Raw genomic sequence first — 17,782 nt, forward strand, 5'->3', positions numbered from 1 at the left:
TCCAGGATATCCCAGACGATCATTCCAAAGTACGAAAGTATTGAAATTAGTAAACTTCTGGTTTACTATAGAGTGTGCCTCAATTGCACAAATCTTTGTCCAATACAGGCTAGAAAATAAAGCAGAAAACTTTTCTATAACACATGTATGCCCAGAGACATTCTTGGTGATACCAAGATATTCAAGATTTATCTCATCAATTGTGTTGATATGATAACCATTTTCACGGATATCTTATGATGAGTTTAGTTCCCTTGGGTAAGATTATTATGGTTTTTCCGAAGCCTTCAATCAAATTAGCACTACCAGAAATTGTAGTAACATTAATCTTGCCCATGTTTAAATGTGAGAAATAATTCTTGTCTTTGAATATTGTATGTGTAGTGCCAGAATCAATCAAACAAATATCTTTACAATTGAACAACTTACTTTGAAAATTATCCATGTCTTCCAATAAAATGATATACATCAAATAAAATATATTTATTAAATCTTTGTACAAAGTGAAAACTTATACTATAAGAAATTGTTAATCACCCTTTACTAAGCAATTAAATAAAATATGTTCAAACTCAAAATCTCACCATTTTCAAATCCCTTGTGCTCTTAATATTTTACTGGAGAGAGAAAAATATTTTTCAATAGTTTTTAGTTGTGCGTGCTTAGCTTAGCTTTTCCAAAAACAATAAGGAAAACACTAGGACCTTTTGTCATAACAATAATCTGTCATGCAAATCAATATAATAATTTAACTATATAATTTAGTACTATTTTTATCTTGGTCAGAACATACAATTAATATTATTATATTATATTTCATAAAGAATATAACAATTTAATGATACAATTGAGTAGAACATGCAAATAATAATATTATCATTTTTTATTCTTCTTTTCAGCAAATAGGCTTGGTGATAATATTTAAAATATTATAATGGAGATCATATTAAGAAGTCTTTTATCATCGAAATAAAATAAAATTTAATTCAATTATCTAAAGAACTACGATAATACCAAAGCAATCAATACTATTTAAAAGATAAAGTAGTACTTACGCAAACAACTATTTTTACACGATCTTTTATTCACTAATAATTATTACTATCAAAACTAAAAAAAAAAATTAAATAGAAAAAGTTCATTCTTCCATATTCACGGAACCATCACCAATCAAGTGAACAATCTTTCCTTCAAGGTGCTCGAAAAAGTCTACTACATCCAAGCTTGTGATGTCAACATCATTTTTAGAGAGAAAGTTATCCTCGGGATTTCTTTCTTTTTTCTTTGGTGGTGCTTGATAAAGATCAACCAAGTGCTTGATCACTTTATTTATTCTTTTCCCTTTTAAGTTGGCTTATGGAAAACCTAAGAATTACAAACTATAAGATCTTAGGTTAATTAACCTGATCTTTCTAAAATTAAAGCCAAGCCATCTTGTGCTATCTCCAACAACTACAAAAAATTTACTGATCCTCAATTCGTTGAAGAATGTCACAAAAATCCTGAGCAGCTGCTCTCATGTGAAGAAACATTGGCAGCTTCGTTGTATATGCTAACTCAAACTGCTTTTCAAAGTACCTATATTTCAAAATAGTGAAAGAGAAAGGAAGACAACCATCAACAAAGTGGAAACTGGAAACAAGGCAAACCTACTGAATTATAGTCACCAAAAGGTGCACCTAGGCTACAAGTTAAAGAAGTAATTCCTTCAGAGAAAATCAGTAAATGCCACCAGAAAGAGGGTTAGGGCATTCGGGGAGGGGTGGGAGGATTGAGCAAATTTTCAAGACACAGCTCCGCCACTTGCTTTTGCTTGGGATGTGTGTGTGTGAGAGAGAGTTGTAAATTGTGAAGGAAGAACTCATAGGATTGAGTGATTTAAAGGAAATACATACTTCTTTTGAATATCAGATGGGTAAAAGTGAAGTCTATCATAGTCCAATCCACATTCACCAATTGCAACCACCATATTTGAAATAAATTTTGTCATCAGCAAAGCAAGTAAATAAAGATAAAAGTATAATTATCTTTAGACACCTAGGCGATATAGTCACAATTAAAATAGCTCCAAACTTGCTAGCCAATACATAAAAGATTCATGCAGAAGTGTATATTCACGAGTGATACCTTACAACCCAAAGATGACACAAAACAGCCTCCAAGAACCTCACAAAACACACTACAAACCGAGAGCTCAAGGGACCAAGTCTTGGCCAAGAATGACAACACAACAATGAGAAGAAAACAAGGTGTTTGGACACCAAATCAGCCAACAACCCAAACTAAGTGAACAACAATAAGATGAACAATGAAGAACAATGACAATGCTTTAATAAGAACAACAACCCACGGCTTACAACACAAGACACAAACTACTACAAGATGACAATAAACGAAAGGATAGATAGCTAGACAAAGGTGGTGTAAATCCTAAGAACCAAAGAGTATATTAAACTCTAAGACCCCTAACACCTCCACACACAATCACCTAACTCTTACGACGACACAAGAGCAGAGTCCACCACTCAAGCACCAACGTTTCTCACAAACAAGCAATCACAAGGGATTCCACCCTTGAATGCTATCCTAGTTACAAGTTTCGGTTTTGTGCCTCAAGAAGAGAGGACTTGGTGTTTCAAAAGTTCAAGCCTTACAATAATAATCAACCAACCCTCAAAAGACCTATCTTGTTCAATTTATATTACATAACAAATAAGACTTAAAATGACAAAGGTGCCCCTTTAATGAAAAGGCTTCAAAGGCCGCCTCTCTAGTGTAGCAAATGGGCGGCTTTGGGTGTGTCTTTGGTCCATCTCACGTCTCAACATTGACATTCCTTAGACGACCCTTGGCAGCACTTGCATACATGTTGAGCTTCGTAGTCACACTTGTATCATCCTCTCCATCTTGAGGAATTTGCCCTCAAATTCAAGCAATCATCACCGGTAAGCTCTACTCTTGGCATCATCTCTTTATTGCTCTTCTATAGGTTAGGACGTTCAACCAAGAGTCCCATGAGATCATCAAGCATGCTCCATGGACTTACATGTTCTTCAACCTGCACATAAGAAGAATGGATGCTAGGCAAAGTGCTAGCATCTTGGTTAGCAATAAAGGGCCTTTGTGGGCAAATCCCACAACCTTGACTCTCGGCTCCTCCTCTTCTTCACCTTCCTCACTCTCGATTTCCTCTTCTAAACCATTACTAAGCATGACCTTCCTTGCCATATACAATGGCACTTCAATCTCACCTTCACACGGCCAACAAATATCTACCTCATCACCATCACTAGGCTTCTCGGGTTCTACCCTCTCTCCATCTTGAGATTGATCATCAATCTCCTTCGGTTCAAGTCCCACCTCCTCCCCAAGAAAGTACAATTTCCCCTCCCTTAGGATCATATTTCTTCTATATAGACATTCATTAGCCTTGTGTCCCCAACCTTGGCATTTAAAGCATTTAAAGCCCTTAGGATCAGAAGAAGAATGCGGTTTACCTTCACTTCTCAGAGGGTACCTTTGGTGAGCCTTGTGCCAACCCGAGGATGATTGCCAAGTTTAGCACCCGCATTTTCTTGTAATTCCCTCTCAACTTCCAAGGCGGCTTGGAAGATTGCATCGACGGTGTCGAACTTGTGGAGGGTCAACCGTGAAGCAATGTCCCTATTCAACCCCACCTTGAATCGAACAATGTCGTGACTCACTTGTTCCCCTCGATGATCAAGTTTCAAAATGAGTTGTTGGAACTCATCATGTTAAGCCACGACGCTCTTGTTCCCTTGCCTCAAGTTATACAACCTAGCAAGGAGCTCTTGATGGTAACTCTCGGGCAAGTACCTTTGTCTCATGAGGTACCTTAACCGAAACCAAGGAGCGGGTTGCCCCTCAATCAAAACATTGTGAAACCGCTTCACATATTCCCACCACGTAGTAGCATAACCTTCAAAGTGCGGAATCGCATAGCAACTCTTTTTCTCCTCAGTAAGGTCATTAACTTGGAAGATTTTCTCCCAAGAGGACTCCCAAGCTAGAAACTCTTCCGAATCACTCTCACCTTTGAAGGTTGGAAACCCCATCTTGATGGTAATGATGCCTAACTCACGGTATTGGGTCCCATGTTGGTTCCAATGACCAACTCTCCCCTCTCGGCCATTAACTTCCCTCGACTCACCTTGTCTATCAACCTCCCTCGGATCACCTTGTCTAGCCCTCATCTCCTCTTCCCTCAAGTAAACATCATCATAAGCTCTATAACCCCCATGTGGTTCCTCTCTACCATATCCCTCAACATGGTTTGGTTGATTTGGGTTAAGTGGATTCGGGTTGGGTGGAAAGTAAGGCCTTTGGTCTAATGGAGTTTGGATTGCAAGGTAAGGCCTTTGGTTAAGTAGAGGGCTCGAGTTTGGTGGCATTTGGGTTCCAAGTCTTTCTTGTTGAACTTGGTGAAATAGAGGGTGGCTTGGTCTATCATGATCTCGGTGTTGGGAGTAGGGGTTGGTTTGGTTTGTGGCAATTGGTGGATATAACATTTGGTGCATGGCCTCGGGAGTACTAGTTGGTGAAATATTCTAAGGGGTAGAGGGTCGACTTCTTTGGCTTTCCATTCTCTCCATTCTCCCACCCATAACGGACACTTCACCTTTCATAGATACCTAAGTAGCTCGGACTCTCCAAAAATGTTGTCGCACCCATGTCGGATCCTTTAGAAATACACTATTTTTGGAGGATCTGACACGCACCCGTAGACATTTTTTAAGAGTCCGAGCAACTTAGATAGATACAACATCCGAGTCTAGTTTCTCAATACCCACGGACATCTTAGCCATGTCTCGGACATAGCTTCAAGGTGAGCCAAAAAAATACTAGTAGCATTGTGTTCCCCCGTGGGTTGAAAGTGTGAGGTCTCAAAGTTCCATTGCACCAAAAACAGTCCACAATGTCTCACACAACACACCAATAAAGGTTCAAGCCTTTGAACTACAAGCAACAACACCACACAAACGTCAACAAGAAAACTAAACAAGTTTACAAGACAAAAACACACATTGTTGTTGAAGAGAATTTGTTCCAAGACTTTGATGTTCAATACTACACCTTTGAGGAAGATATTTCGGCTATGGTATAGGCTTACAAGACTTGAGACTCTCTTTTTAAGAGTCAAAAAGCTTTCCACCAACTTTCTACCAATTTGCACTCTTTTGGCAAGACAACTTTTTGGGGTAGTCTTGTCTCCTTCCTCTTTTGTCTAAGTTTGAGAAATGTCTTACTTTTTTTTGGTAACTTGCTTTTTGGAGGGCTTTTTTTATTTTTCTACTTTGGTGTTTGTCTTGGAAATGTTTTCAAGACAAACACAAAGCCTTATCTTTCTATTCTCTTCAAAGATCAAACAACAACTTCTCCAACTCAACACAATAACACAAGATGAACACCAACAACAACAACAAGAAACCGCCCACTTAAACACCACAACACAACTCGAATCTTGCTCAAGAACTTAGGTTGTAGGCTCAACAAGTGTTGAGGAGAAAGAGAACCAACACTAGAAACAAACTAAGACAACAAAACACACTCAAATCTAGACACAAATCTCAGTCAAACACAACAACACTCAGCCAAGAACAATACTCGCTTTCTTTTTCAACTCACAAGCCCAAGATTGATTTTGTTGGAACAAAATCAATGATGGCTCTGATACCAAATGATACCTTACAACCCAAGGATGACACAAAACAGCCCCCAAGAACGTCACAAAACACACTACAAACCGAGAGCTCAAGGGACCAAGTCTTGACCAAGAATGACAACACAACAATGAGAAGAAAACAAGGTGCTTGGACACCAAATCAGCCAACAATCCAAACTAAGTGAACAACAATAAGATGAACAATAAAGAACAATGACTATGCTTTAATAAGAACAACACCCCACGGCTTACAACACAAGACACAACAAACTACTACAAGATGACAATAAACGAAAGGATAGATAGCTAGACAAAGGTGGTGTAAATCCTAAGAACCAAAGAGTATATTAAACTCTAAGACCCCTAACACCTCCACACACAATCACCTAACTCTTACGACGACACAAGAGCGGAGTCCACCACTCAAGCACCAACGTTTCTCACAAACAAGCAATCACAAGGGATTCCACCCTTGAATGCTATCCTAGTTACAAGTTTGGGTTTTGTGCCACAAGAAGAGAGGACTTGGTGTTTCAAAAGTTCAAGTCTTACAGTAATAATCAACCAACCCTCAAAAGACCTATCTTGTTCAATTTATATTACATAACAAATAAGACTTAAAATGACAAAGGTGCCCCTTTAATGAAAAGGCTTCAAAGGCCGCCTCTCTAGTGTAGCAAATGGGCAAATGGGTGGCTTTGGGTGTGTCTTTGGTCCACCTCACGTCTCAACATTGACAGTCCTTGGATGATCCTTGGCAGCACTTGCACACACATTGAGCTTTGTAGTCACACTTGTATCAACGAGAGAAAAGGAATGAAACACATGATGGGTGACTTGAGCTATATCAGCAGAAAGCATTACAAATGTGAATTTTATGAACAAATCTGTCATTAAAAACTACTTACAGCCTCCAGTGTTTGTTCGACACGTTCCCTAATACATGTTAGGAAGTTAGCCCAGAAAGTTGATCTCCAAATGTGCTAGGCTCTTAAGAACTTGTCTAATTCTTAAAATCTTCTAAGCTCTTTTTGCGGCAAAACCTTTTTTCTATTGTGATTTGCATGACACCTCAAAGCAGTTAAAGGACAAGCTTAAATTGCTCAAAAGTTCTTAAAAAAGGGCAAATGATTCAGTATTATTTTGGTTATACTAGTGTCATTATAGGAACAAATCCTTATCGAAAAAGTTTGGAGCAATTGAAACACAAGACCAGTTAACTCAGGAGCTTGAACTGCTCAGGGTTCACATGTTAAGAAGTATAATATTAAAGCTTGTCAAAATATGCTAATTGAACAGGGCATTTACTAATGTGTAAGTTCAATGACTCCATAACCTTATATACAGAAAACTATTCGTACTTTTCCTTTTTCTTTTCCCTCTTTAGTCAATGTCAAAAGATCCTGCAAATGCTTTTCCGGATCCCCACTGCCTTCAAATTCCTGATTGAGCACAGAAGAAGAAAATGACAAAGCATCCAACATATATGAACAGGTAGATATTTTCAGTAGGTTATTACAAAACATCAAGAGTGAAGCCCACTTTGCATCTTGTTGGGTGCACACCCACAGTACAGAAAAGTGTTGCTGCAAAAAAAGAGTTACTTCTCATGGTTAGGCATGCCAATACATTTGAGAAGCCAACTCGCTGGAAAACAATCTCATTATTCAGAGTAAATTAGCTAATTAAGGACATATGCTAACCACCTGTTTCAGCAATGGCAAGAGCTTCCTTTGATTCTTCAAGAGAGCCACCAGTCACCTGGAAGAAAAAACTAACCAAATTATAATCTTCACAAGAACAAGTGAAAGGCAAGTTCGTAGAATGGTTGTAAGACCATAATAAATGTTATATGGGAGTGATTTATTTATTTTTTTAAGAATTATTATATGGGAGTGAATGCTGAGCCTCCAAGTTCCAACATATCCACAAGATGAGTGTTGAGAAAATAAAAATGTTGATATCGATATGCGATCATGCAAGATTAGATGATCACATTATGTAGAACAGTAGAAGGTATAGGTAGAACACATTGAGGATAAAATGAGAAAAGGTCACTTGAGATAGTTTAGTCTTGTCCTACGTCAACCTCCAGAAACAGAAGGTAATTATACCTGAGAGACCTACAATAGAATATTCCTTCTTTTAGTACACTTTTAAGTGGTGAATCGTTTGGGTTTCAACACATCAGAATTGTTAGTCAAATACAGTAAATAATACATAGACAGACACTCAATCTTGAACTCAGCTGGTGAGTTAACACTCCAACTTTGAGTATGCACGTCTCGATACCTAACCTCGTTTCCACTGTGTCAATTGAACACGCCAACATACAAAATAATCATCTGGACACCTTCAAAATCTATGTGCCATGTCCGCATTGGAGATATCCACAAGACACAGTGAAAACAAGTTGGATTGTTTGGTTGCCAACTGAGACCAAGTTGAGACGCTCAGATTTGTACTCTCAACTCGTCTCCACTATGTCGGTTACAAAAATGGAATAATGCCACTAGGCCAGAAGAATAAGAAACGACCCACATACTAAATAATACTACTAGGCCCTACCTCTAACCCCTTAGTTCTATCATATTTAGAAGTCCCGGTCGTTAGGTTATTTACCTTGTATACCACTTTGGGGAGAACACCCCATATGCATGTGGTATCCCAAAACAAGAGAGAAGAAAGTCTATGCTGAGATGACTCTCTATAAAAGACGCCCAATTTAGGTGCATAGGGTTCCTACCAGAGTTTGGTATTTTGAATCTTTAACATTACAGTAACAAGACGTTGCATAGCAAAAAGAAATGAGATGTAACATAGCATAAAGATTGAAAGAGAAACAGATGAAAGCCACTAGTACATATATCCTGACTCATGAAGAGAGCGGAAAATTAGGAAGCAAGCAAGATCTGCAAGGGTGGCCGAGCTCATCCCACAGGGCTTGCTTAGTGCGTTTTACTTTTCTTGTGTGGGTGCGGGCTATTGGACTGGACTAGGGTACCTCATGCACACCTAAAGGATTTTGTCGTGGGTTCCCTTGTCAACAAAAAAAATCACGAAGCAAGAACGTGGACGCACAGGCACAACACAAGTTTAGCCATGCCATATACAGGGAAGAGATGGTAGCTGGTCTATAATGTAAACTGGATAATAATGCTAGCACTGTTCCACCATCAACGTGTCAAAACCTAAGGACAAGAAATGATCTATAGGAGTCTGCAGCAATCATTTTGAAAAAGATAATGAAAATTTTGAGGTGCTAAACTTGGAGCTTTCATTTTTTACTAGACTCTGCACGGTTGCAGCAAATAGTACAGTTACACAAGATCGGACCACCAAGTTAGAAACTAGGAAAAAGATTTCAAAGCCAACAAGGAAACTGCAAAACTACTGTAAATGTACTTAATGAAAGTGCCAGGCCCAACACAAGCCTGCAGGAAATAAAGATAGATATTTGAAAAGATAATAACGACAAAAGGATACCTGCAGAAGGATGTAATTGTAACCAAAGCTTGCTGTAACATCTCAAGACATGTAGTTGTACGAAAATTCTGATGCTAGAGACACCTGCGTGGAAGAAAAGGGTTTAAGAAAAGCAAGTCACAAATCCAGTTGTTAAGATACTAATAAATCTTAAAACCTTTTCAGAAATTCTCTGAACATAACTCACTGCAACCATTCCAGCACTAGCAATTTGCCCTGCAGCAACCTGCAGATAAACTTAACAAACACTGAATAATGTCAAAACCTTAAAAACAGAAAACCTAGAAAGATGAAAGACACCATGAAAAATACAACTACAAGTAGTTAATGCTGGTGAAATCGGCATAAGAAAATATAATAGATATGTTCTCTTTGGGAGGGTTTATACTCAGAAACATGAATATTTTGATCTTCCTCGTCGACAATATCATTGGAATTACTAGGGCCCGTTGGGCCATGACAATTTTTTCACTTTTCTGGAAACAAAATTCACTATATGCCAAATACAACTCCAAGTTGATGTTTGGCCATGAGAATTTCAAATACAACTTGGAGTTGTATTTGGAAAAGTGAGAAACAAGAAAAAGTTGTTTTCACTTTTTTCCATCTTCCTTCTCTCACAAAAATTCAAAACAAAGTGGTTTTTGAAAAGGTCTTTAAACGACTCTTCATCTCCAGTTCCGAAAGGTTTAACGAATGGCTTTTTTCTCTGCCCACCACGCATGAAAAGACAGACTATATAGGGCCGCCCGCCCTGGTTCAAATACCATTTTATCCTACCTCGTTCACCGCCCCAGAGTTTAACCACCAAGTTCGGAATGGATTGGTGTGGTTCCTCTACGCCTAGGACACCAGAATATCGAACCATGAACAAAGAAAGGCATGAGAGAAAAGCATATTGGCTAGTGATTGTGAGGCCCCAATTCTTGACTGGAGGGGACACACCAAAGGCCTCTGCCCTTCTATCCCTTGGATAGATAGAGCGCGAATGGATATTCCACCGGTTCACACCAATGAAATAGAGCCTCCAAGGCTTATCCCACTCACCGTATCGGACCAAACTAGTCGGTCTCGGGGGGGCGCAGAGTAATACATCTCATGATGCCCTTATTGGAGAGCGCTTTGATTTAATTCGCGCAGTTAGATTAGAGATCCTGGGCCTACCTGATAATGTTAGGGGATTTTTGATTGGCGGGAGACTATATGGCTCTCAATATGCCGCAGAAAAAGTTCTATCCGTTAAGAGTACCTGAAAAATTTGTACTCCGATATCGATGAATTCCAAAACACTATTTCAGACTCTCCCCGATATGGAACAACTCCAATTATATTTATGGACAAATACAACTCCAACTCCAATTTCAACTCCAACTCCAACTTCAAAAATTTTAGTTTTCATGGCCAAACGCCAATTAAGACAAAACAATATAACATAAACACTTTTGCATCTGGAAGATCTGCAATTCATACAACAGAGGAAGGAGAATAATGACAATGGCCTTGATGTTATAGCTTCTGAAAAAGACATCCTCGGAAATTACAACAAAAGCTACCCATACAATATTGACCCTCAATCAAGACATCTTTAATACGAACCACAAGGAATCCACGACTGACCAATAGGTGTGATATCGAATTCCAAGTTACACAAGATCAGACCACCAAATTAGAAACTAGGAAAAAAGATTTCAAAGCCATCAGGAAACTGCAAAAACTACTGGAAATGCACATAGCTAAAGTGCCAAGCCCAACATTAGCCAGTAGGAAATCAAGTTAGAATTCAAAAAATTTACAAAGAAAGGTTACCTGCTGAAGGATGTAATCGCAACCAAAGCTTGTTGTAACATCTCTAGACATGTAGACTCTAGTTGTACATAAAGTCTGATGCTGGAGACACCAGCATGGAAGAAAAGAGTTTAAGAAAAGCAAGTCACAAATGTAGTTGATAAGATACTACATTTCTAAGAAAAAGAAGAATGGTTAGAAAAACTCAAATTAAAATTGATGTGCCTCCTCAACATGGCCGCATAGAAAGCTCAAGCAATGCTTTAATTGTCATCACCTTTTGCAATTGCATTGGGTGTCATTTTTTTTGCACGGATGAAAGGAAATTGTATCACAGCGATAGCAGAGCCAAATAAACCAGCCAAAACAAGTATTCAATACTTATTTTTCGAGTGAAGCTCTGGTATCATGTCAAGGACGGAAGGATTCTCCCTTACAACGTTTACCAAAATTCCAGCTGTACTTGCATCAAAAGAGAAGCCCCTATCAGCCATTTCCTTCATAAAAGTTTCCATCTCACTAAATTTGCTACACCTGAGAAATCCTTGCACAATAACTCTATAAGTTACATTGTTTGGAGGACAACCATTGTCTTCCATTTTTCTTAGCATACTTTTAGCTTCATCTAACAGTCCATGTATACAAAATCCAGTTATCATTGTATTGTATGTTCTTATGTCCAGAGGCAATCCAATGAAAGAAAGCTTCTCAAAAACAGAATGAGCTTCATCCAGTTTACCATTTTTGCACAATCCATTAATGACAACCCTGTAAAATGCAATATCTGTATTTTCTCGCTTTCTTTCCAACTTATTAAGGAGTGACATCGCTTCTTCAACAAGTCCATACCTAAAATAACCATCAAGCACAGTGGAATGAGTGCATATATTAGGTTTGGGTCCCGCAGATAGCATCTCAGCATAAACTCGTTTTGCATCACCAGTTCTTCGAACTTCAAACAGACCTTGCAAGATAGTATTGTAGGTAGCAGTATTAGGTTTATATCCCCTTTGAGAAATTTCACCAAGCAATTGCATGGCCTTGGCCACTTTCTTTTTCTTACAGTATCCATTTATTAGGAAGGTCTGGAGGGCGCGAATTTCGGCAGAGAGTTAGGGCCAGTTTGGGTCGCTAGTGTAGGGAATTACTTGGTGGGGGTTTTATTCCTGTTATGATTCCGTGTTCCGTGTTCCATGTTTTATTACGAATCTGTGTGCTTTCCTCTGCTTTCCTCTGTTTTATATTACTTATGGGTGCCGTATTTATGTTATGTATTCTGCTTCTGTGCTTTACTATGTGTTTGTGTGGTATCTCGTGCCTTGAGCCGGGGGTCTATCGGAAACAGCCTTTCTACTTCATCAGAGGTAGAGGTATGGACTGCGTACATTTTACCCCCCACATCTTACCCCCCAGACCCCACTAGGTGGGAATACACTGGGTTTGTTGTTGTTGTTGTTGTTGATCCATTTATTAGTATGTTATAGCTAATAATGTCAGGTTCAATGCACTTATCTATCATTATATCAAAAATTCTCCTTGCTCTATCCACTTGACCACGCAAACAATATCCATCCATTATCGCATTGTAGGTGATTATATTAGGCTCTACACCTTTTTCGACCATGTGTTTCATTACTTCCTCGGCATCTTCCACTTTCCCTTCTTTGCATAGTCCATCAATCACCATGGTGAAGGTATTGACATTTGGATAAATATTAAGATTCACCATCTCAGAGAACAAAGTCTTAACCTTTTCCCACTGACCAAGCTTACACAAACCATCAATTAATGAATTATATGTGACTATGTTTAGAAGAATGTTTTTCTGCTTCATCTCATTAAGAAGGTTGATAGCAGCAACTAAGTTTCCATCTTTGCAGAGGGCATCAACAACAATGTTGTACTTATATACATCAGGCTTAGTGTTTCCATGTTCCATTAGCCGGAGCAAACTTAAAGCTTTCTGAGTATGACCCCTTTTGCTGAGCCCATTCATGACAGTTCCATACATGACTTGGTCGGGCTCACAAATATTCTCTCTTGCCACTTTTTTAAACAATTCAACAGCATCTTTGAGCCTATTTTCAGCAAATAATCCCCTTATTAGGGAGGTAAAGGTGACACCACTAAATAGAATACCACTCTTCAAGTAAAAGGGTAACACCGAAAATGCACAATCAGAACGATGCATCAGGCAATAACTGTTAGTCACGATATTCAAGATGAATCCATCAATTGGGATACCTAATATCCGCATTTCTCGAAAAAGCGAAACGACTAAAGAGTAATGCTTCATAGTTAGCATAGTGTTGAATAATTTAGAGAAATCAACAACAGAATGAAGAGGATTCATTCTGACCATTCAATGGAAGAGACTAACAGCATCATCTAAACATTTGACCTCAACTTTAGCCTTTACCGAAAAGGATCTTGAACAACAAGAACGAAAGGAACAACGCACTGAAATATTTGTCGCCATCATCATCACCTAAGAGATGGACGTATATCTCTATATTGTGAAAGTGGGTTTATCTTTTGGTTGTGCCCTAATTTTGAATGCTCTGTTTTGTTTTAATTGCCTTTCTATAAACATATTTATTTCAATTTAATTGTTCTATAATGAAATAAAATTTTATTATATTCTTCCAATTATATTTACTTAAATTTATACTTCCTTCATCTCATTTTACCCATTTCAAATTCCATTATATCCTTAATATAATTAATTACTCTTTATTATTAGTATTCTTGAAAAATATTATAAAAAGGAGTAACATTAAGAGTACACCATTAAGAATATAAATGGTGGTTTGATACTCCCTCTATTCATTTTATCCATCTCAAATTGGGATGACACAGCTTTTAAGAAAACAATGATTAACAATGTAATTTTACCATTTTGCCCCTCTTAATTGTGTCTTGTTGTTAATTCCAATATTGATGGATGACTAATATCAAAACACCATTTATATTTTTAATGGTGTATTTTTAATAGTACTCCTCTTTGAAACATTTTTCAAGAATACTAATAACAAGAAGTAATCAATTATACTAAGGTGTCGTTTGGTTGAGAATGTAGTTATGCTGGGATTAGTTATGATGTGATAAATTATACTAGATTAGTTATGCTGGGATTATTTTTTATTGAGTGTTTGGTTTGTTGTTTTCAAATTAATATGCATGGTATAATTTCAAAAAATAAAGTATTTGATTATCAAAATACCCCTATCTTATTTAACTTTTTTTTTGTTTATATATATATTTGTTTTCAAGCTTTAAATATTTATTCTTAAAAATAAAACTTCCATCTTATTTAGCTTAATTTTTTTGTGTGTTCATTTTCATGTTTATATCGTGTGTATTTTAAAAATAAAACTTTCATCTTATTTAGCTTTAATTTTTTTGCATGTGTCTTCCCATGATTATACCGTGTGCGTTTAAAAAAAAAACCTACTACATCTTATTTAGTTTGAATTAAAAACCTCCAACTTAAGTTTGTTAAAGTAAAAGAAGATTTGTTGTTTATGTCACTTCATTTAAACACTTATTACTCATATAATATAGAATATTAAAATTCATTTTAATTGATATATACAATATCAAGTTTCAAGTTATTAAAAAATTATTTAATTTAAAATATGTAATTGAACAATAGAGTCGATTGTGAAACAATAATGTGTATTAAAACTAGGCAACGCCTTTGTAATTGTTAAAATATTTTATAGATTACTAGTGAATGATAATTATTATTATAAAATCTACTTACTTTAGTTAATCTTTTCATTGTGTAGTAAGAATTTTTTGTGTTATCAATTCACAAAAATAACACTTGGAAGGAAAAAGTTGATGTTGAATTCCATTTTTCGATTCTTAAAAAATTATAGTACCTACATTTTGTTGGATATATAAAAAATTATAGTACCTAGTTTTGATCCTTATTATGTATGAATCTAACATATTTTATTTTTTAATTTGTTAATTTTGCATTTTGATCCTTTATATAAGAAAATAGCGTATAAGTTTATAAAATTCACAAGCATTGGAATGAAAAAAAATGCAAAGTTTAATTAATAAGAGGCTAATTTTTTTTAATCATATATTTCCTTCGTTCCAAAATAAGATATTTTAGTCTTTTTGATTTGTCATAAATAACACATTTTAGATAATCAAGTAGATATCGATAATCTTTTTTCAATTTCAAAGCAATAATTAAAGATGATGAAAAAGATCGGAGAAATGTGTTTGTAATGGATTTGGGATATTTTTGTCATTTTATAATTTATCCCGGGATAAATTAAGGTGGGATAACTTATACCACCAAATATGTGGTATAACTTATCCCAGGACTATTATTAATCCCGAAATAAGTTATCCCAAGTATTGCCAAACCAAATGGTGTATTAAAAAGTTTATCTCGGGACTATTATTTTATCCCAGGATAACTTATCTTAGTACGTCACACCAAACGGCCCCTAAGGGTATTAATGGAAAGAAAAATTGTCTTGTCTTGATAAGTAAAATAGGACAAGTAAAATGAGACATCAAATTAGAAAATTTGGGACGGATAAAATGGGATGGAGGGAGTATTAACCATCCATCAATATTGGTACCAATCATTATTTTCTTAATAGATGTGCCATCCCAATTTGGGACGGATAAAATGGGACGAAGGGAGTATTTTTAAAACATAATTAATAAGACTAATTTAATAAAATAAATCCTTAATTAATATTTTTTTAGTGAATATACCAAGTCAACAGGGTCAACTAATATTAAACGGAGGAAGTAGCTATTGTTACTTATTAGGTAAAAGGAGCAAATATATCCTAATATTTAATGAATCTATATTAGCTTGATTAAACAAAACGTTTCTAAGATTGGTTTTTAAATTTCAAAAGTGTCTTGTGACTTTTAAAATTGGGAAAAAGACATGGAAAAGTCATTCTGCTAAACTATTACCTTCTAAATACTTATTTTTAAACTAATATCATTGTGTTGCCTCTCGGTCATAATATTTCCATGAAAAGGTCGTTATTTCCAAATTTAGTCCATTATTTCAACCCCTTTTAAATGTTCACTGCTACTTTATTTTTTAGGGTTTAGTTTTATTTTTTGGATTAGAAAATTGTCATTTTTAAAAAATAAATAGATAAATATAATAGAATTTCTTCGGAGTAGAATTTTCGACCATCTCGTCAGAATAGAATTTCCGGGAAAGAGTCCTCTGTCGATCAGATTCGTTCTCATTATTCTTCTCTCGGCTCTCTTTTTATGTTTTATAACCTCTTTCAGGTACCGAAAGTCCGGGCAATCTGCCACAGCATACGTTTCTCGGCAAACAGTATATTTTTCAGCGATCGAGTCAAGGTTTGGTATCAGCAAAAGATAAAGGCGATGACGGCAGTTCCAGCGACCAATTTCTACATCAAATTTCCAGAATCAAACAAACTTATTCAAGAACACGTACTCACTTCATCTTCTTCTCGGATCAGGTGCACTCGTTCCATCCCTTTTAGTTTATTTGGTCTTGATTTCTTAACTATTGAAGTTAGATACGTCCTGTCTCATTTGATATATATATATATATATATATATATATTTTAAACTCATCTGATTTTTGTTTGCCTATTTAGCTATTTTTAGCTGTCCCCTTTTGCTCGTCATATTTTTCTTCGTTTTCTTCTATTGTATCTATTTTAGTGATGGCTGGGGTGATAGATGTTGGATAGGGTCATGTTATAGGTTGGGGCCGGGACTGGGATAGGGTCTAGGTTTGAGTCGAGGGTTGGGGCGAAAGAGAGTAGGGTTAGGTGGGATAAGGGTGCTTCTAGGTTGAGAGTTGAGTCCTAGAACATAGGGTCGCTTCAAGGTAAATCTATAGAGCTGGTAAAGATTCTTAGAAAGAGAAGGGTTAGTATAGCGTGTGTCAGAAAGCTAAATGGGTAGGCACTAAGGCGAGAGATGTGGATGGATATAAGTTGTGGCACTCGGGTAGCGTGAGATATAGAAATGGGCTAGGCATCTTAGTAGATGAAGAACTTAAGGAGCAGGTAGTAGAGGTTAAGAGTGTTAGTGATAGGCTGATGTCTATTAAATTGTTCATTGGAAAGTCTATGGTGAATGTAATTAGTGTCTACGCCTTGCAAGTAGGTTTGGACAGGGATGAGAAGAAGGACTTTTGGGAGGTTTTAGATGAGGTGGTGAGGAGCATCCCGACCATTAAGAAGCTTTTCATGGGAGGAGATTTCGATAGGCATATTGGGTCTTTGTTGAGAGGTTATGATGATCTGCATGGCGGTATTAATTTTGGGGAGCGGGATTACAGAGGAGCTTCTCTTTTGAATTTTTCTAGGGCTTTTGGGTTGTGGATAGCGAAGTCGAGCTTTCCAAAGAAGGAGGAACACCTTATTATATTTCGTAGTTCAGTGGCCAAGTCTTAGATAGACTTTTTGCTTCTTAGGAAAGGGGATAGAGCACTATGTAAAGACTGTAAAGTCGTACCTAGCGAGAATCTTTCGGCTCAGCATAGGTTGTTGGTGATGGACTTGGCTATTAGTAAGGACAAAAAAAAGAAAAGTGTGGATGCTCAGCCCAGGATTAAGTGGGATAGCTTGACTTTGGCTAGTGCTTTGGAAATAGGGGAGAAGTTGAAGTTTAGGGGGCTTGGGAGAGTAGAAGGGGTATGGATAGTATGTGCGATACGACTGCTAATTGCATTAAAGAGACCGCTAGAGAGATGTTGGGTATCTCGAGAGGTCGATCTTAGCAAGCATCGAGGAGACTGGTGTTGGAAGAAGAGGTTAAGAGAAAAGTGAAGTCTAAGAAGGT

At 36.9% G+C, this 17,782-nt stretch overlaps 2 protein-coding genes and 1 pseudogene across 2 annotated transcripts; 1 reads left to right on the plus strand and 2 right to left on the minus strand.

The window, feature by feature from the left end:
- Positions 1-1,463: 1,463 nt before the first annotated feature.
- Positions 1,464-11,026, minus strand: LOC107873609 (deoxyribonuclease TATDN1). Its single transcript, XM_047404154.1, has 7 exons — positions 10,976-11,026; positions 9,327-9,395; positions 7,387-7,444; positions 7,226-7,269; positions 7,046-7,125; positions 1,896-1,967; positions 1,464-1,578 (listed from the first exon to the last, which is right to left on the minus strand). Exons 1-7 carry the CDS (start codon positions 11,024-11,026, stop codon positions 1,464-1,466), a joined length of 489 nt encoding a protein of 162 aa, XP_047260110.1.
- Positions 7,390-13,492, minus strand: LOC124885211 (annotated as a pseudogene).
- A 2,856-nt stretch (positions 13,493-16,348) lies between these two features.
- On the plus strand, positions 16,349-17,394 carry LOC124892988. Its single transcript, XM_047404155.1, has 2 exons — positions 16,349-16,446; positions 17,085-17,394. Exons 1-2 carry the CDS (start codon positions 16,349-16,351, stop codon positions 17,392-17,394), a joined length of 408 nt encoding a protein of 135 aa, XP_047260111.1.
- The last annotated feature ends 388 nt before the right edge of the window (positions 17,395-17,782 follow it).

This window comes from Capsicum annuum, unplaced genomic scaffold (assembly GCF_002878395.1).
Source record: "Capsicum annuum cultivar UCD-10X-F1 unplaced genomic scaffold, UCD10Xv1.1 ctg5284, whole genome shotgun sequence".
NCBI lineage: Eukaryota > Viridiplantae > Streptophyta > Magnoliopsida > Solanales > Solanaceae > Capsicum > Capsicum annuum.

Coding starts and splice junctions, on each gene's coding strand:
- LOC107873609 (XM_047404154.1), bottom strand. CDS start 11,026: ATGTCTAGAGATGTTACAACAAGCTTTGGTTGCGATTACATCCTTCAG. Junction 9,396..10,975: donor GCGATTACATCCTTCAGCAG/GTAACCTTTCTT, acceptor GTTTATCTGCAG/GTTGCTGCAGGGCAAATTGC. Junction 7,270..7,386: donor TGCCATTGCTGAAACAGGTG/GTTAGCATATGT, acceptor CTTTTTTTGCAG/CAACACTTTTCTGTACTGTG.
- LOC124892988 (XM_047404155.1), top strand. CDS start 16,349: ATGACGGCAGTTCCAGCGACCAATTTCTACATCAAATTTCCAGAATCA. Junction 16,447..17,084: donor TCATCTTCTTCTCGGATCAG/GTGCACTCGTTC, acceptor GAATGTAATTAG/TGTCTACGCCTTGCAAGTAG.